Source organism: Nomascus leucogenys, chromosome 8 (genome assembly GCF_006542625.1).
Source record: "Nomascus leucogenys isolate Asia chromosome 8, Asia_NLE_v1, whole genome shotgun sequence".
Taxonomy (NCBI): Eukaryota; Metazoa; Chordata; class Mammalia; order Primates; family Hylobatidae; genus Nomascus; species Nomascus leucogenys.
In genome coordinates, this window is record NC_044388.1 from 30,399,907 (window position 1) to 30,420,529 (window position 20,623).

Sequence of the window (20,623 nt, forward strand, 5' to 3'; positions counted from 1 at the left end):
GGCTGCAGTGAGCTGTGATTGTGCCACTGTACTCCAGCCTGGCTGATAGAGCGAGACCCTGTCTCAAATAAAAATAAAGTAATTTTCCCTAGATCCTGAGCCCCTCGAACAGTTTGTGGTGCATGAAAGGAAGGTTGACTGACTGACACAATTCCTAAGACAAAAACATCAAAAAAGCAGTATATTTTGAATGTTTCATTTGCTTTGTATGTAAACATTGTTCTCCTTCTCCAGTAGAAAATAGAGAAAAAACAATTTTGACTAGAGAAACTTAAATTTTTTTAGCAGCAGCATTTCAAAGTGCTGCATGTTCCTAGGATATTAAATCTGCCCCTACCATGTTCAAATATGAGTACAAAAAAAGCATGTTCAAAGTAAATTGTATGAATTTGAGATCATCTTTTCCCTATCGTTCTATTAGATGAATTGACCGCAAGCCTTTTTTTAATATTATTGCTGTTTATGTCATGAATGTTTATGTCATCAAGCATATTTCAGTGTAAAATGTTCTCTTATTATGTAATAGAGAATTTGCTTTATATTTAACTGGGAAGAGAATCAAATGTGTGAACAGATCACCATCAAACATGGCTTCACGGTATGAACTGCTTTTCCTCCTATGATATATATATGTTTTCTGAGACCAAGCCTTGCTCTGTTACGCAGCCTGAAGTACAGTGGCGTGATCTCGGCTCATTGCAACCTCTACCTCCCAGGTTCAAGCGATTCTCTCACCTCAGCCACCCACATAGCTGGGATTACAGGCATGTGCCACCACGCCTGGTTAATTTTTGTATTTTTAGTAGAGACAGGGTTTTACCATGTTAGCCAGGCTGGTCTCGAACTCTTGACCTCAAGTGATCCTCCAACCTTGGCCTCCCAAAATGCTGGGATTACATGCATGAGCCACCGTGCCCAGTCTACTCTGTATGATATCTTAAAGGGAGGTAATTTTTACTATTTGCCCATTGGTATAATTTTTAAGAATTGCCGCAAACTTCATATCAGTGGAAATGTTAGTAGTCCAAGTAATAAAAAAAAAATCTAGATAGAGAACTTCATTTGTAATTTATCTTTGACGTAAAGGGAACTCTCAATTTTTATATTACTCGTCTTTATCTGGCATTTCTGTCCCTGCTAATATAAATTTCATTTTATCAGTCTTTGGCTGGAACCCTGTTAACGGGGTTTCCAGAGAGCTTCTGTGCTTATACCATCAAACTTTGCATTTTAAGAGAATGGCTGGCTTTCAACCCTGAGCAGGAAATATCCTCCAGGTCCCATACAATCAGGAAAATTTGCTGGGAAGAGCCAAAAAAGAGAGCAATGCAAGTGTGGTATCTGAGCATGTATGGAACTTCTGTGTCTCGTTCTGGCCCCTGGGCTGGAGGGCATGTGTAGACCGGTGCTGAGTAGAAACAGCTTGGACTGAAGGAGATATGCTGAGACTTACCTGTGACACAGGCACCATGCATATGGCTTCCTATGGATACATCCAGCACAACATTTGGTAAAAATTGCAAATAGACAGGTTCCTCCTGTCCCTTCTTTGTTGCACCATCCCAGAGCGCAATGTTTTTTTGGCACCTTCCATATAATCTTAGGCTGGCCTCTCAACATTTTTGTGTTAAATTTCCTTATTCAAACTGAAAATGTGTAATTCCAGGGTGAAGAAGCTCTGCCACACTAACTCCTTACCTCTGATCTTCAAAAAGCGTGTGTGTACTGTATTTTAATTTTGGATTCAATGGCTGTAGGCCTAGAATGTAGAAAGTATGAATTGATTATAATACTCCTTGTATGTTTTGTACTTTCACAGGGCAGCCCTGCACTGTATCGAAATGTTAACTCTTTAAGAGAACGAATATCGGCCTTCCAGTCAGCTTTTCACTCCATAAAGGAAAACGAGAAAATGACCGGCTGTCCGGAATTCTCAGAAGCAGGAAGAGAGTCCGAAATGACAGACTTGAGTGAGTAGAAATAATTCATTCAGTTTTGACTTCAATATTTATAAAGACAAGCTTCTGAGATATGAAATGATTAAGTGTGAAGCCAATCTTTTCAGAACACAGGTATATTTATAAAGTGAGACTAACATTAAAAATTTGGGACATTTCACACAAAAATATGGATTTCTGGTTTCTCTTAGAAAAAAAACCTGTTGTCAGGCATTCCTAATCCTACATTTCCGCATGGTTGCAATTAAGTTTTAAGTTTTAAAATGTCAGAGATAATTAGCTCATTTCACCTTTACCATACAGCTTGTGGCAAATTTGAGTTTACCAATCTTGATTTTTACAGGATTATTATTAAGCTTGGCAAGCATTTAATAAATGAAATAAATTCATATAAATTTTATATGAGTACCAAACACCCAACCCTGATGTTAAAAACAAATATATCCAGCCAGGCGCGGTGGCTCATGCCTTTAATTCCAGCACTTTGGGAGGCTGAGGAGGGAGGATCACTTGAGGTCAGGAGTTCGAGACCAGCCTGGCCAACATCGTGAAACCCTATCTCTACTAAAAATACAAAAATTAGCCAGGCGTGATGGCACATGCCTGTAATCCCAGCTACTGGGGAGGCTGAGGCAGGAGAACCGGGGAGGTGGAGGTTGCAGTGATGCCAGATCGTGCCATTGCACTCAAGCCTGGGCAAAGAAGTGAGACTCCCTTTCAAAAAAAAAAAAAAAACAAACTATACACACAAATATATCCAATCTGATAATCTGCTATATTCTTTAACTCTTAGATTGTAATTCATTTGGTTGTTTTTTCAGTCGTTTTTGTTTTTTCCAATCACAAAGCATTTCAGATACCAGAATGTGACAAAATCTTGGTCTTACTGTAATTATTATAACCATTCTCTGGTACTTTACACGCTAAGGTTTCAGATGATTTTGTTTTGAATTCTTGAACCATCTTTAAGTGCATTTCAGCACCTCCCATGAGGATTGCTCTGTTAGCCCAAGACAAGTTCCCCCTCATCCACCTCTAGAGTGCGTGACCCATTCAGATGTACCGATTTATATTTGTAGTTTGTGACTCACTTATTGTTTCAGTTTTTTTCCTGGGTTTTAAAATTTATTTACATCATTATAATTCTGCAGACAATTCCTTTTTTTTAGCTAGAAAAAAACTGAGGCATGTTTTGGTTGTCTTTTTCATAAAGTCATACAGAGTATTAGAACATAACCACATCTTTTATAACAACAGATGTCATCATACATTTAAAAAGCGTGAGGTACCATATTAGACATGCAAAAGTATTTTAGTATATCTTTGTTTTAAGGTCTGAAAAAACTTAATTCTAATAATATAAATGTATTATTATCTTTTCAATAGGCATTTTTTCATTCCTTTCAGTTAGATTTATTTTTTTTTTGGAATAAAAAAGTGGTAGATTTTTCTTTTCATTGATAATGTAGACTCAAGCACTAGATTTTACTAAAATTATGATGCACAATAGCTGGGCATGGTGGCTCATGCCTGTAATCCCAGCACTTTGAGAGGCTGAGGTGGGTGGATCACCTGAGGTCAGGAGTTCAGACCAGCCTGACCAACGTGGTGAAACCCCGTCTCTACTAAATATACGAAGATTAGCCGGGCATGGTGGCGTGAGCCTGTAATCTCAGCTATTTGAAAGGCTAAGGCAGGAGAATCACTTGAGCCCAGAAGGTGGAGGTTGCAGTGAGCTGAGATCGCACCATTGTACTCCAGCCTGGGCGACAAGAGTGAAACTCCGTCTCAAAAAAAAAAAGAAAAAAAAATGTATAATATATATGAAAACATTTATGTCTGTGACGTTTTTATTTTGTGTTTATAGCCAGAAAGGAAGGTCTCAGCGCTTGCCAGCATTCTGGGTTCCCTGCAGTGTTGTCCTCCAAACGTCGGAGAATATCCTATCAGAGAGACTCTGATGAAAATCTAACGGATGCTGAAGGAAAAGTAATTGGTCTCCAGATATTCAATACTGATACAGACAGAGTATGTGCAGTTGAAACTTCTGCAGATCTTTCTGAGGTAATTCACTTACTTTACGCATAGGAAAATGAAGTTTTGGTTTTCTGCATAGGCAGTTTTAAGGCTGTCAGTGCCGTTCTTCAATTTTAGTACCTTGTTCTGCCCTGTGGTAGCTGTGGTGTGTGTGTGTGTGTGTGTATTTCCTACCTGTTAATTTTATGGTTGCTGCTATTTATCGCTTATTAGAAACAGTTTGGATAGCGATCTCACTTTTGACTACTAACCTTACAAAGAGAATAAGCCCTGGGGTCTTCTGCATGTGAGGTATTCTAGAGGGTGATGCTCCAAGAAGGGAGGAAGTTAAAGTCCTGCCCTCAGGCAGTATTTTTTCTACTGGGGAGCAGGGTATAAGCAGATGGCTTCAGTGAAGTTGGTGGATCAGGTGGAGATTCTGTGTGGGGTGTACTCCACAGGCGTGGGAGTCTTGCACTTAAGCCTGCCGCTGACTGCTTTCCTTCTGATGGAAATCAGGGTGCCATTCAGCAATTTCTCCTTTGCTCTGCTCACTTCTTTCAAGTAGCTCTAGGGATTTTTGTGTCTTATAACTACCTAAACCCTGTCAAGACAATCAAAAGGCAATATTAGGAGAAAAATACTACTACTGAAGATCAGTTGACATGTGCGCACGCGTGAACGGGGAGCTGGTCTCTCATGACGGACTTTTCTTACTTCATGCTCCTAGTTCTGGTTTGACACAGTAGCTCCTCATGTTCTTTGTGAGAGGAGACAACCTAACACCATTACAGTTGGAACTCTTTCTGCACCTTCTCTGTCTCTTAGATCCAGTGCTCGTCCTATTCGTTTTATGTGGACTGGCAGAACAAAGATTTGATAGTTATTAGAGATTCTTCAGGCTCCAGTGGGTTTGCTTTGTATTTCAGTCGCCTGTAATCTCGGCTCCCTCCACCCTTTTCAGGTTGATGTGAAATCCCCACCGGACAGAAGAAAGAATAATTGTTTGTTATCAGAACTTTGATTAATTGTTTGAACATACATCATGATTCAGATATTATTTCTGAATTAATGTGACTGTGTTTTCTATCCTAGCCTTTAATGTTTTTCATATCCCAGGTATTAATATCGTGTGGCGTTTGATTAATAATTATATAAACTTTATTTTGAGAATTTTCTCTAAAGAATTGCAGATGATACAGCTGTCTAGGCTATAACAACAAAAATATATCCTTTAAACTTTTCCTGGGGAATTAAAAGTTGATTTGTGGGATGTTTAGGATGCAATTAGTATGAATACTTCATTGTTAGATTCCTGTACATTTTGAGTTTATGAGATAATGAAGGTGACTGATTGAACATCAGATTTCCAGGTAATCCATAATGTTTACTCAAATCTTCAAAAAGGCATTGGTAGTACTCTAAGTAATAAAATGTAATACTCTTTCAATTTTTCCCCAAGATACCATCTAAACTTGGTTCAACACAGTCTGGATTTTTAGTTGAAAAGTCTCTTCCCCTTTCAGAGCTCACAGAGACTTCAAATGGTAAGTAATCTTTTCTTAGTACATGGCCAGTTGCCCGATTCATAGACATTTATGATTAGTGTACCTATTTGCTAAAATTTGGGGGAACTGAAATTGTTTCCTACTTTTTAGGAGCTCATGGCCTAGTAGAAATGCTTCCAAATTCTTGTTATATGAGAGATACTCTCTTTTTTAAGCTACCATCAATAAGAATTAGTGAAGTATTTCCAAGCTCATGGAATTTAGTATAAAGAGATAGCACCTATGAAGATATTAACAAGTATTCTTTGTTAGAGAAACACTACTTGTAATATTTTTATTTGTTTTTAAGCATGTAAAAAGAGTTTTACCAGGATGTAAAAATTATTCTTTCTCAAAATCAGTATGCTTGTACTGGGTGAACATTACTAGCAAGGGTTTAGATTGACTTTTTTTCTACTTGGGTCTTTAAAGTAAAACTCTTATGGGCATATAATTGGATCTTGTGTTTTTTTAATCCATTCTGATAATTTATTGTAATTGGAATATTTCGCCTATTAACTTTTCAGGTAATTACTTAACATGGTTTTATTCACATCTGTCATTTTATCATATGTTTTCTATTCCTAATTATTGCTGTGTAATCTTTCATAGTCTGGTTAGTTGCTATTATACAATTTCACATAAAATACAGAAACTACAAACTCTACAGATCAATTTCCTCTCCTTTCCAGCCATGGCTTTTATGATCCTTTACAGATACACGTTTATTTCATTTTAAGCCCCACAAGGTGTTGTTTTTGGATTAAACAGTTGTATGTGCTTTGTTTTTCTTTTTTTTTTTTTTTAAGGCGGTTTCTTACTCTGTTGCCCAGGCTGGAGTGCAGTGGTGCAATCTCGGCTCACTGCAACCTCCCCCTCCCGGGTTCAAGCCATTCTTGTGTTCCAGCCTCCTGAGTAGCTGGGATTACAGGCATGCACCACCATGCCCAGCTAATTTTTATGTTTTTAGTAGAGATGGGGTTTTGCCATATTGGCCAGGCTGGGCTTCAACTCCTTGCCTTCAGCAATCCACCCGTCTTGGCCTCCTAAAGTCCTGGGATTACAGGCGTGAGCCACTGTGCCCAGCCAAAAGAGTTATATGTATTTGAATAGGTTAAGAGGGGAAAAATAGTCTTTTATATTTACCCAGATATACCATTTCTTATGTTCTTCATTTTTTCCTAAAGATCGGAGTTTCTCTGTCTTATTTTGCTTCAACCTGAAAAAGAACTTCTTTAGCACTTTTGTAGTGAGCATCTGCTCTGACTTTTAATTTTAATCATAAGATAAATGGGTGGATGTCCGCCTGCATGGTCCCCCTGCACAGGGCAAGATTGCGAGTTTGTTACCATGATGGAATAAGGTGTTCTTGCCTTTAGTGGTTTCTTTTTTCTTTTTCTTGTTCTTATTTTTGAGACAGAGTCTCACTCTGTTGACCAGGCTGCAATCTCGGCTCACTGCAACCTCTGCCTCCTGGATTCAAGCAATTCTCTGCCTTGGCCTCCCAAGTAGCTAGAATTACAGGTACCCACCACCACGCCCAGCTGAGTTTTTTGTATTTTCAGTTGAAACGGGGTTTCACCATCTTGGCCAGGCTGGTCTTGAACTCCTGACCTCATGATCCACCCATCTCAGCCTCCCAAAGTGCTGGGATTTGCCACTGTGCCCGACCCAACGGTTTCTTAACAATTCTTTTTGCTTTGCTCTTATGGGACTTTGCGTAGGAGTGACAGATTCTCTGCGACAGTGATTATAGATTGTATGAAGTGTGGCGATTAACAGTTGTCATCATACTAAACACCTTACTCTACAATGTGAAATGTTGAAATCACACAGGCCAAAATTTTATTTAGGCATGCCATGAAGCTGTACTCAGAAATATTGTAATTAAACAGGGAAGAATAGATCTACCATAGTAGATGGGGCCTTGATGAAAGGAGTCTGGTGTTGATTTCTGTATTTTAAACTGCATTGTTTTTGGTGGCACCCCAGACAGTGCACGTTCAGGAAGAATAAAAAGATGTTCTAAGATGGAATCAAATGTCCCTTTGTTAAGGGGGAGCTTAGGGAGACCTGCATGATACCTCTAATCTCCTTTACCCCCTCTGCTTCCTCTATTTTACCTATGTAGCCAGAAATCCAACTCAGCGACTCTCCTTGCCTTCTCTGCACCTGCCCCAGAGCTGCTAATATTTGGTATGCTGATAGCCTCAATTTTTTTTTTTTTTTTTTTTTTTTTTTTTTTTTTTTTTACCTCAAATGGCTCTGTGCTGTTTCTTTTTTATTTTTATTTATTTTTTTTTTTTGAGATGGAGTCTTGCTGTGTCACCCAGGCTGGAGTGCCATAGCGCAATCTCAACTCACTGCAACCTCTGCTTCCCGGGTTCAAGCCATTCTCCCACCTCAGCCTCCCGAGTAGCTGGGATTACAGGTACCCACCACCATGCCTTGCTGATTTTTGTATTTTTGTGGAGACGGGGTTTCACCATGTTGGCCAGGCTGATCTTGAACTCCTGACCTCACGTGACCCACCTGCCATGGCCTCCCAAAGTACTAGGATTACCGGCATGAGCCACCACGCCTGGACTGTGCTGTTTCTTAATCCACACACTTTCACACCTTATTTTTCTCTTAAAATATCCAACACTCCTTCCTTTATTTCTTTTCAAAATTTAGATACATATAATTTATGTTTTCAACAGATAATTTTATAGTGTGTCATGTAATTATTTTGTTTCTCTTACATTTATTACTATTTTTGAATGACAAACCATAACTATATATTTATGGGGAACAATATGATATTTTGATATATTTATACAATGTGGCATGATTAAATCAGGCTAATATGTCCCTCACTTCACTTACCTGTTATTTTTTTTATGGTGAGACATTTGAAAATTACTCTCACTTTGAAATATGTAAATACACTAATATTGACTATAGACACTGTTGTGCAATAGATCTCAAAACTGATTCCACTTGTCTATCTGAAACCTTGTATTCTTTGATCAACAACTCCCCATTTCCTTCCTCACCACTTCTACAGCCTCTGGTAACCACTATTCAACTCTTTACTTCTATAAATTCAACTTTGTTGGATTCCTCATGTACGTGAAATCATGCGGTTTTTTTCTTTTGTGCCTCGCTTATTTCACTTAGCAAAATCTCTTCCAGATTCATCCATATTGTTGCAAATGAGAGTCTCCTCGCTTTTAGGGTTAAATAGTATTCTGCTGTGTGTATATATACCGTGTTTTCTTTATCCATTCACCCATTAATGGACGCTTTTCATTGACAAGAATGATGTTAGTGACAGGTTTGTCATGTATGTCCTTTATTGTGTTGAAGAACATTCTATTCCTAGTCTGAGAATTTTTATTGTGATATTGTGTTAATTTTGTCAAATGCTTTTTCTCCATCTATTGAGGTGATCATATGGTTTTTATTTTTCATCTTTTTTTTCATTTTTCAAGAGTGTTTATTAAAATAGGCAGTAATCAGTACATGTGCATCATATGAGCAGTTATTCAAAATCAGCCCTTCCAGGAGAGGGGCTACATCTCAGTTTTTCTGTCTTTATAATAAAATGCCAAAAGTATTTCCCTAAAGTACAAAGGCATTTCCTTAGTAGTCTTGGGACCATAACAGAATATGATTACTAAACATCTCCCAACGTGGTTTTCATTACAAAGAAACATGTTTCACATAAGAGCTTCATAATATAATCCAGAGACAGAATTTGTCCATGCTTAAAATTTGAAGCCAGGCTATTTCTGATATATGTTTTTTTCATTTCTTCCAGTTTTTTATTTTTATAAATATGCATCCAGTTTCCTACCAGTTTAAAACACACACACAAAACACTGCTCAGAGCACCATGAATGCCTTACGGTACCTTCTTTGAGACTATAATCCTAATTCAAGGAGAGGAGTACTAATTTCTATTCTGACTTGCTCCTTTCCCCAAATCTCAGCAATTGTCAGATACAAAAAGAGGTTTCTGGGCAGAGGGCCAAAGAATAATTATGAATAATTTCACAATGATCTGGTTAAGAAAACACACAGAAAATGGTGATCATATGATTTCTATTTTTCATCTTTTTTATGTCATGTATCACATAGATTTGCATATGTTGAACCATCCTTGCATCCCAGGGATAAATCTAATTCGATCATGGAGAATGATTCTTTTAATGTGTTCCTGAATTAGGTTTGCTAGTGTTTTATGGAGGATTTTTGCATCTTTGTTCACCAGGGATATTGGTGTATAATTTTCTTACATGTAGCAGGGTATTGCTAACCTTGTAAAATGACAAGGAAGTATTTGGAAGTATTTTCTCTACTTTTATTTGTTTTGAAAGTGTTTGAGAAAACTAGTCAGTTCTTTAAATGTTTGATGGAAGTCAGCAATAAAGCCATCTGGTCCTGGGCTTTTCTTTTGGTGGGAGATTTTTATTACTAAGTCATCTTCTCACTCACTATTGGTCTTTTGAGATTTTCTATTTGTTCATGATCCATTTCTTTTATCCAATTTGTTGGCATTTAATTATTCATAGTAGTTGCTTGTGATCCTTTGTATTTTGGTGTCAGGTTCTCTGGTTGCTTCCTGTGCTCTGAAGTCAAATGATATTGCTAGCTGTCCTCCATGGTCTAGTAAGATCACTGGCTAGACTCTGCCTTCAGTCAGGTAGAGCTGCTCTCTGGGCTCTGTGATTGTCTCTGATTTGGCAGATTTGCAGGTTGTCTTCCTTGGCTGGTCAGTACTATTGTTTGGAATCTGTAGTTGGGCAGAACCATGTGATGGGCTCTGAGGCTGCTTGAGGTTGTTGCTTGGCCCCATAGGGTGGGCAGGGCCTGAGGCTGTACTGCACAGATGTGTGTGGATTTGGGCTTGCCTCCCAGCCCAGGGTAGGGTTAAGCAGAGCACTGAGATTTGGTAGAGTCACTTCTCTGCCCCTGGGGTTGAGCAGGGACAGATGCTCCTTCCACAGGTAATCACTGACACAGCCTGGCTTGGAGAAGACTTAGTGACAGCACAAGGGCTTAGTTTGATCACCTTTCCACTGCTAGGATTGGGTAGGCCCAGATGTACCTTTCATGGGTAATTGCTGACCTACAGTTGCTCCCCCTAAGCCAAAATCCAAACTCTGAAAATTTTTGAGTGTCAACATGATGCTTAAAGGAAATGGTTATTGGAGCATTTCTGGATTTTCAGGTTAGAGATGCTTGACTGGTAAGTAGAATGCAAATATTTGGGCCGGGTGTAGTGGCTCATGCCAGTAATCCCAGCACTTCAGGAGGCTGAGGCAGGCAGATCACAAGGTCAGGAGTTCGAGACCAGCCTGACCAATATGGTGAAATCCCGGCTCTACTAAAAATACAAAAATTAGTCAGGCATGGTGGCGTCTGCCTGTAATCCCAGCTACTCAGGAGGCTGAGGCAGGAGAATTACTTGAACCCAGGAGGCAGAGGTTGCAGTGAGCCGAGATTGCACCACTGCACTGGAGCCTGGGCGACAGCAAGACTTCATCTCAAAAAAAAAAAAGGAATGCAAACATTTAATGCAAGCACCAGAACTTAGTTGGCTCACATCTTTACAGCTAGGGTTAGATGGGGCCAGATATTTCCTCTGTGGGCAATCACTGACCTACAGTTGCCTCTCGACCTGGGGAAGACCTAATGGGAGCACCCAGGCTGTGTGGGGAAGCTGGACAGGGATTTTAACCTGGAAGACCCACTAACCATGTTTCCTGCAGCTTAATACTGCTGGCTGGTTTCTCTGGTGTGGCATCTCTGTTAGCTGGAATGCAGGAAGCCACCAGAATTTGCTCTCTGGTGGCTGTGATCCCCATCCCACGTTTTTTGTTTTTACCTGACCCCCAGTGGTCCAGCCTTGCCAGTACTCCCAGTGTTTCCTGGGGACGAGACAGGAGTGCAGTTCTCCCAGAATGGTGGGGAAGCCAAATGTCTGCTTCCCACTCACTCTTCCCACTTTAGAAACTGTGGGTCCACGGGAATTCTCTGTATGTGGCACTGTGCCAGTTGGGAGAAGGGCAGCATAGTCAAACAAAAGTTTCTTACCACTTGTTTGTGGCTTTTCTCCATTCTGGGGTCCAAGGAGGTGTGTCAACCTCACTCCCAAATTCTGGGATATTCAGAATGTTATTTTTGCCTACGGATAGTTGCTCATTGGATTTCTCTGGGAACAGGGAATGAAGCCACAGAACTCTTACTCCACTATCTCCCCCACATCACTCCAATGTTTTTGTTTTATATCAGAGTACACATATGTAAGGAATTAGATATAATTCAGATTTAACTGGGCCCCTGCATCTTTATTTGCCAAACCTGGCAGCTCTACTCATGAGTGATCTGAGAGAAAGTTCCCTGATAGCGTTTTGCAGTTCCTGCTTCCTGTACCATTGAGAAAATAAGAGATTTTGGGAGCAAAGGTCTTGGTCCTCTCACCCCTAAGCCCTCCTGCATCTCTCTATGTGTGTATCTACCTTTGCTCCTCTTTCAAAAGGGTCTCAATGTTCTTACCTAGGGCCAGCCTCTTTTTTGTCTTTTTTTTTTGATATGGAGTCTCGCGCAATGGCGTGGCCCCAGCTCACTGCAACCTCTGCCTCCCGGGTTCAAGTGATTCTCCTGCCCCAGCCCTCCTGAGTAGCTGGGACTACAGGCGCCCGCCACCACACCCGGCTAATTTTTGTATTTCTAGTAGAGATGCTGTCTCACCATGTTGGCCAGGCTGGTCTCAAACTCCTAACATCTGGTGATCTGCCCACCTTGGCCTCCCAAAGTGCTGGAATTACAGGCGTGAGCTACCACGCCTGGCCTCTACCCTCTTTTTTATGGACTGATTCCCATTGCTCCTTCTCTTTCTAAGGACCTTGTGTCTAGGTTGTCTCCTCTCTTTTCTGAATTGTTAACTTTTCTTATTGAGCTACAAGATGCTGTAAAATATCCCATGTTAAACTTCCCTTTGCCCCAGGATTGCCTTCTAGCTAGAACACCATTTCTTTACTCTCCTTTAGGCAAAACTTTTAAGAGAAGGCCACACTCTGTCTCCTTGTCTCCCATTCTTTCTTGATCCAGCTCCAAATAGGCCTTGTTGACCAGCCATCTCCTGGCTGCCATCCCAGTGGTAGTCAGACTCAACACATTCCTTTCCTTGATGTCTTAGCAGCACTATGGACGGATATAGACATCTATAACAAGGCCCTCCTGTGAGAAGCGTTTTCCTCACTGGGTTTCAGGGTGTCATTCTCATTTTCCCATGTATCACTGACCATTTCCTCTTTGTGTATTTTCTTTGCTCCTCTTCTTCCATCCCGACCTTCAAATATTTGTATGCGCCCCCCTCGACCTTCATGTTCGGTGCTTGGACCTTTTTTCTCTATACACAGGTTGAGCATCCCTAAGCCAAAAATCCAAATTCTGAAACTTTTTGAGTGCAAACATGACACTCAAAGGAGATGGTTATTGGAGCATTTCTGGATTTTCAGGTTAGAGATGCTTGACTGGTAAGTAGAATGCAAATATTTCAAAATCTGAAAAAAATTTGTAATCTGAAACACTTCTGATCCCAAGCATTTTGGATAAAGGGTACCCAATGTGAACTCTTTCTAAGTGACTTCAGACATTATCACATGCTGTTGACTTCAAATTAAAATAGTTGCCCGTGGCCTTTTCCCAGAATTCTTGAATTAAGTACCCAGCTCCCTTTCATGACCTTCACTTGAATGCCTAATAAACATCTCAAACTGAACATAGTCAAATAGGTCTTGATGATTTTTTCCTTCACCAACCTGCTCATCTCTGTTTTCCTCATCTTAGTAAATGACACTCTCATTCACCTCATTGCTGTATCTCAAATATTGGACTTAACTTGATACCTTTCTTTTTCTTTTCCTTTTTTTTCTTCTTAAGTCAGAGTCTCGCTGTCATGCAGGCTGGAGTGCAGTGGTGTGATCTTGGCTCACTGCAGCCTCAACCTCCTGGGCTCTAGGAGTCTTCTTGCCTCAGCCTTCCAAGTAGCTGGGACCACAGGTGCACACCACCATGCCCAGCTAATTTTTTTTTGGTAAGTACAGGATCCTACTATGTTGCCCAGGCTGGTCTCCAACTCCTGGGCTCAAGCGATCCTTCCATTCTACCTTGGTCTCCCAAAGTGCTGGGATTACAGATATGAGCCACTGCACCCAACTGATACCTCCTTTTTTCAAATGAAACTTGTAATCGCATTGACAAATGCTATTGGTCTTCAAAATATGTCAGATGTCCACCCACTTCTCACCTTTTGCATTCCTATCAGTGTGATCCAGGCCATTACCATCTCCTGCCTGGATTGATAGATGTATCCTCTGAAGTGGTTTTCCTGCTTCCCCTCTTTCCCCAATCCCCTGTTATAGTTTTTCACACAGTAGCCAGAGCACTGGTTTTAAAATGTAAGTCACAGTATCTCACTGCCCTCCTTAAAATCTTTCATCGATCTCCTGTTATGCTTAGAGAAGTAGCCAAAGACCATATTATTTCTACTAGGCCTTCCCTGGCCTGGTTCTTAACCTTTGCTCTCAGCTTATTTCTCAGCTCTCTTGTCCATGCCCACTGTTCCAGCCACAGCAGCCTTGCTGGGCCTCTGCTATGCCAGGTACATCTTTACTTCAGGTCTTTGCACTCGGCTTTGTGTGCATAGTGTCCATCCCTAGATCTGTGTGTGGTTCACCTTGTTTTGTTCAGGTGTCTGCTCAGGAGCTCTCTGTTTACCCAAAGCAGTAGCACTTCCTTTCAGCTTATCATACTGTATTCCTCTCTTGTTACATTATTTTCCTTAATAGCATGTATTAACTACTTGTTGTGTGTACATATATATATTTTAACTTTTTATTTGAAATAACTATAAATTTGCTATCTAGTTGTAAGAAATAATATAAAGAAATCCAGTATTCCCTTCACCTAGTTTCCCCCAGTAGTGATATGTTGCATAGCTACAAATATTAATGTCACAACCAGGAAATTGACATTGCTACAATCCACCAACTTGTTTTCAGATTTCACCAGTTTACATGCACACACTTTTGTGTATGTTTAGTCCATATGATTTTATCATATGTGGATTCATGTGAGCACAGTACAGCCAAGCCACAGCATGGTTCTGTCCTGAGGATCCTCATGTTACCCTCCATAGCCATCATTCCTTCCCTCTCCCTCCTCCCTGCTGTGAGATTTTATAATCCCTGCTTATTCCGTGCTGGTTGACGGGGTTTGCTCATCTTTACTTCTTCAGCACCCAGAGGAGTGCCTGTCACATCATGTATTTGTTAAATGGATCACTTAATCATAAGGCAATGGGAAGAAAAGCCACGCCCGTTTGGGGCACATACAGTGTGTTTGTAGCTTGGTGTGATGATCTTTCTTTTCTCATTCCTGCCACCCTCGGATGTTGAAATGCCTGTGACTCTAGCAATAAAATTGCTTATTAGTCAATGCTTGGCTCAGATTAGTTTTTATGGTCCAAGTAGTAGGTGTCATGAGTAGAGGCACGCTAATAGCTTATAGCTGATTCATGATACCTTCTTTCAACCTCTGACTCAGAGATTTCCTGGGGAGCCAAATCCCCATACCCACTTTACCCTTCGTAGTCAGATTTGAGGTAAAAACTGACCGATGCTGCTTCTTTACCTCCTTTTCTCTTTCCAAATGAAATCCCAGACATTAGTGCCTAATCAGGTTATGTTAGGTTTGAATTTCTTCATAGCATGTAATTATCTTTGCAAATACACACTATATTTTTGGTCTAGAACAAACAGATTTAAGAGATCTTCCGCCTCTCAAGTTTACATGTTTATCTTGAAGCACTGAAGGCTGCTGACTGTGTAGCGGGCAAAGGATCAAGTGATGCTGTTTCGCCTGACACTTTCACAGCAGAAGTGAGCTCAGACGCAGTCCCTGATGTCAGGTCACCAGCTACTCCAGCGTGCAGGAGGGACCATCCCACCCCCAAGACCTTTGTACTTCGTTCTGTACTGAAGAAACCCTCTGTTAAGATGTGTCTAGACAGCTTACAGGTAAGAAGAGAGTTAAATTTCCTAACGCAAATGAATGAAAATGCATTTTGGTTCAAAGTAATACCCTTGAAATGTCATATATCATGCTAGTTTAAAAGGAAATGTCTTACTTGTCTTACCGTAAATTTTTTTCCTCATCTTTTCTTATTAACAACACTGGGTGTAGTTTCTTTTTGTTCTTATTTTTAAAAAATTAAGTATAGTATATAGTATGCAGAATTTAATATAAGTAGACTGTAGTTTATAAAGGGTCATAATCTTACATAATCTTATTGCACTAACATCATAATATGTTATTCATTTTATATAATTATATAAGTGATATTAATTACTTAATCATAATCAATCTGTTAAACTGATCATTCCACCCAAAATATTTAGTCTTAAAAGTACCTCTTATAGCCATCCTTTTTTCTCTAAGCTCAGTCAATATGAGGAAAGAGGAAGTTGATGGGAACTAGCTGGCATTTATTGAGTAGTTTCTGTTGACAGTTCTGCCATATATATACAGCAGTAGTGCTCCGAGAAAGGTATAGGACCTGTTCGACATACACTTAGGCTTGTAGGTTGTTAAGTGAACCCAGATAAGTCTGCTGTTAAAATCCATGACAGGCTGTCAGTCCATGAGAGGTTGAGAGCTTAGCCTCAGAAGTCAAAATGCCAAGTTTCAGATCTTGACTTGGAAATGTAATCACTGAGCAAATTATTTGACCTTTCTCTGCCTGGTTTCCTTATCTATAAAAATGTAAAGTTAGTAACTACTTTTAGAGTAATTTGAGCATTAAATGGGATAATATAAAATCACCACGAGTGTCTGGCACCTCAGAAATACAAATCTTTTTTTCAAACCATAAGCGTTTTAACATATAAGTATGCCTACAAGCTTGTTCTGATCTGTTCTGAAGCCAAAAGGAACTAAATTACCTTCTATTTACATGGATCATTGATGGTCAATTGCTATTTATGAAGCTTTAACAATTTTGTTTAAAGAGCTGATTTGGGGCCAGGTACAATAGCTCACACCTGTAATCCTGTGACTTTGGAAGGCCAAGACTGAAGGATCGCTTGAGCCCAGGAGTTTGAGACCAGCCAGTCTGGGACAAAAAAAAAAGAAAGCTGATTTGGATCTGTAATACACACAGCACTGCTTGTTCATATCTTCTCCTCAAAAAGACTTAACATCTGAATGATCCATGGAACTCTTACTTTCTAACAGTATGACACAACAAATATTAAGTCTTGTCATTAGAATCATATGAAAACATTTATAACTGTCCGGGCGTGGTGGCTCACGCCTGTAATCCCAGCACTTTGGGAGGCCGAGGCAGGTGGATCACGAGGTCAGGAGATAGAGACCATCCTGGCTGACACAGTGAAACGCTGTCTCTACTAAAAATACAAAAAATTAGCCGGGCATGGTGGCGGGCACCTGTAGTCCCAGCTACTCGGGAGGCTGGGGCAGGAGAATGGCGTGAACCCAGGGGGCAGAGCTTTCAGTGGGCGGAGATTGTGCCCCTGCACTCCAGCCTGGGCAACAGAGCGAGACTCTATCTCCAAAAAAAAAAAAGAAAAAAGAAAACATTTACAACTAATGATCTTTATACTAAGATGGCAAAAATTAGGAGGCATATAAAATGTGAGTTGTTTGCTGACTTTTCTGATTGTTTTAGTTAAAAATAAATCTAAAAGTAAACATGAGCTTTGTTGTGTAAGTTAACTTATTTTGCAATATTGGTATCTACATTTTCCTGGTCGGAAAAATGAACTGACTTGAGAGACAGATGAAGGAGATTTGTTTGGGGCAGGACTATTTCTTAGAGCAGGTACTGTTCTTAGAATTGGATGTACAGGAGAAAATGAGGAATTCTTGATAACAAGGACTGGTCAGAGGTTTAGGTTGAGGCCGGATGAGTAGGTGGTGATTAAGAGGGAACTTTGATCCAGTCTGCAGGCCTGGCTGTCTCCTGCTGAGCTCCAGGGGCCCTGCATTTAGGCTTGTTCTGTCTTTTTCTACAGGGCTTACAATATCCCTTCTTTCCTAACTTGCCTACACCGTATTCTTTATTTGGAGAAACACACGGGGACAACTGCTACCTTCTTTCCTTGTTTCTTCCTCAAGAATATAGTAATGTAAAAAGATTTAAATACTAAGAATAGGTGTGGTTGCCATGTTTAAAATACAGAACACGATGTTATACCATTTAACTGTTGGCTTTTTTCTTGTTTTAATGCAGTTCTTCTATCTGAGATCATTTACATAGTTTTCCTCATCTGACACCATATATGGTACTTGTAACCTTCAAATCCGTTGGTTCTGCATCCATGGATTGAACCAACCACAGATCAAAAATTATCAGGGAAAAAAAGTCACAAAACACATAAAAACAATAACATATAACAGCATCATATCATACATATTAACAATACCATATAACAGTGCCATTTAAAAGTATTCTTTTAGGTTGGGCACAGTGGTTCACAGCTGTAATCCCAGCACTTTGGGAGGCCGAGGCACACGGATTGCTTGAGCTCATGGGTTCAAGACCAGCCTGGGCAACATGGCGAAACCTCACCTCTACAAAAAAATACAAAAATTAGCTGGGTGTGATAGTGCCCACCTGTAGTCCCAGCTACTCGGGAGGCTGAGGTGGGAGAATGGCTTGGACCCAGGTGACAGGTTGCAGTGACCTGAGATTGCACCGCTGCACTCCAGCCTGGGTGATAGAGCCAGACCTTGTCTCAAAAATAAATAAATAAATAAAAAGTATTCTTTTGCATGACATTTACATTGTATTAGGTATTGTAAGTATTGTTTAAAGTATACGGGAGGATGTACTCAGGTTGTATGTAAATACTATGCCATTATATAAAAGGGACTTGAGCATCCATGGATTTTGGTATCTTCAGGGGCCCTGAAACTAATCTCTCATAGATACCGAGCGATGACCATATGCATTATTCTAGCTACTCACGTTTTCCTTAGCTTTATTTGCTAGATCAAACATTGAATGAATTTGACCCACGTTTATTGATTTCTGTGCTTTAATTTTGCCCTAAAATTCTGTTTTCTAAAGTAGTATCTAGGGGACATAGTTATGATTTGTGCCTGATATCATGGTTTTGAGTCAGAACAATTATTGAAAATACAGGTAATCTTTAATACTGGAGTATCTATCTGCAGTTGACAGAATTTCAAAACTGCTGTTCTTAATGACGACGTCTATATATTTCTATATGTAAAATTATTCATTGATGTTTATTCTGTTTAGGAACACTGTAACAACCTCTGTGATGATGACGGGACTCATCCGAGCTTAATCTCAAATCTCCCAAACTGTTGCAAAGATAAAGAAGCAGGTAAGAAATTTATATTTGTTTTTAAGCTTGAGGATATCATTTTCTTGTTAATAAAACTTAGTATAATAGATGAAATTTTCAATGATCTATAGTGCCTTAGTGCTTCTGAAATAACACATGAACGAACAGTTGAGAGGGATAGAATCTCCTTGGAGAGCCTCAGAATTGGTCTGTCCATTTCATGGATCCATTTTTACTTAGTGGTGGAATTTGTAAAGAAAATTTATATTTCAATTTTATAAATGTTTAAGATATGCAAATTTTTACTTGGAAATCTGTTACCATATTTTAATTGGAAATGTGCTTATCTTCTCCATTTTGAATTTGCTCTACCAACAATTATTTTGTAGCTTTGCTTTACTATTATACAAATAATAGCTGAATATGATCACACTAAAAGATTCTAGTATATGCCTTTTAGATAAGAAATATAGCTTAATTTTTAAGTTACTCTCATTTATTATCTAATTATAGAAGATGAAGAAAATTTTGAAGCACCGCCCTTTCTAAATATGAGGAAGAGGAAGAGGAAGAGAGTTACTTTTGGAGAGGACTTAAGCCCGGAAGTGTTTGATGAGTCTTTGCCAGCAAATACTCCATTGCGTAAAGGAGGAACACCTGTTTGTAAAAAGGACTTGAGTGGTCTCAGTTCCCTGCTGCTTGAGCAGTCACCTGTTCCTGAGCCACTACCTCAACCAGATTTTGATGACAAGGGGGAGAATCTTGTAAGTATGAAAAGCGTGGAACAAGCTTGCCTGTATTTTCATCAGGCTTCACCTGCTTTGCATGAGCATTAACTATGCTTTGAAATAATGAGATAGACTAAATGATATGCCATGGTTTAAATTAATCTATTTTGTATGTAGGTTTTTATGAGTTTTTCCCCATTACAAATAATACTTCCCCGACTCCTTGTACATACTGAACAGATTTATGCCAATGAATTTAACAACTTAGGTAAACTGGATACATTCCTTGGAAGACACAAACTACCTAAACTCTCTAAAGGTGAAATAAATTACCTCAATAGCCGTATATCAACTTAAGAAATTTAAATTTTAGTTAAAACCTTCCCACAAAGAAAACTCTAGGTATAGATAATTTTTTTTTTTTTTTTTTTGAGATAGTGTCTTACTCTGTCACCCAAGCTGGAGTGCAGTGATGCAATCCTGGGTCACTGCAGCCTCAACCTCCCAGGCTCAAGCTATCCTCCCATATCCTCCCATCTTAGCCTCCCGAGTAGGTGGGACTATGGGCACACAATCACCATGCCTGGCTAGTTTTTGATGATTTTACTGATGAATACTATCAAACATTTGAGCAAGTTAAAATACTAATTCTACACATGTTTTTCCACAAATTGAAGGGTTAGGTTAATTGATGTCAGCATTGTGATTTCAGCATTAACCTGGTGCTAAAATCAGACAGGCATTACAAGAGAAGAAAACTACGGTTCAGTATTCTTGTAAACATAGCAATATATAAAAAGATAATACATCATAACCATGTGAGATTTAGCCTTGGGCTGCAAAGTTGTTTAATGTTTGAAAAACAATCAGTGTAATTCGCCTTGTTAAAAGACTAAGACACAAATATGATCATCTGAGTAGATGCAGAAAAATCATTTAACAAAGTCTAGTATCCATTTCTCATTTAAAAAACAAAACCTCTG

The 20,623-nt window shown here is 39.5% G+C and overlaps 1 protein-coding gene across 2 annotated transcripts in view; it reads left to right on the forward strand.

Annotated features, from left to right (window-relative positions):
- CDCA2 (cell division cycle associated 2) overlaps positions 1–20,623 on the forward strand; it is a 49,052-nt gene that overhangs the window by 5,725 nt on the left and 22,704 nt on the right. For both annotated transcript variants that reach the window (XM_004088679.3, XM_003272885.3), the window contains exons 5-10: positions 1,820–1,970; positions 3,826–4,022; positions 5,437–5,521; positions 15,383–15,594; positions 18,864–18,951; positions 19,426–19,676. In XM_004088679.3, coding sequence (XP_004088727.1) covers positions 1,820–1,970; positions 3,826–4,022; positions 5,437–5,521; positions 15,383–15,594; positions 18,864–18,951; positions 19,426–19,676 — 984 coding nt within the window. The remainder of the gene's footprint in view (positions 1–1,819; positions 1,971–3,825; positions 4,023–5,436; positions 5,522–15,382; positions 15,595–18,863; positions 18,952–19,425; positions 19,677–20,623) is intronic.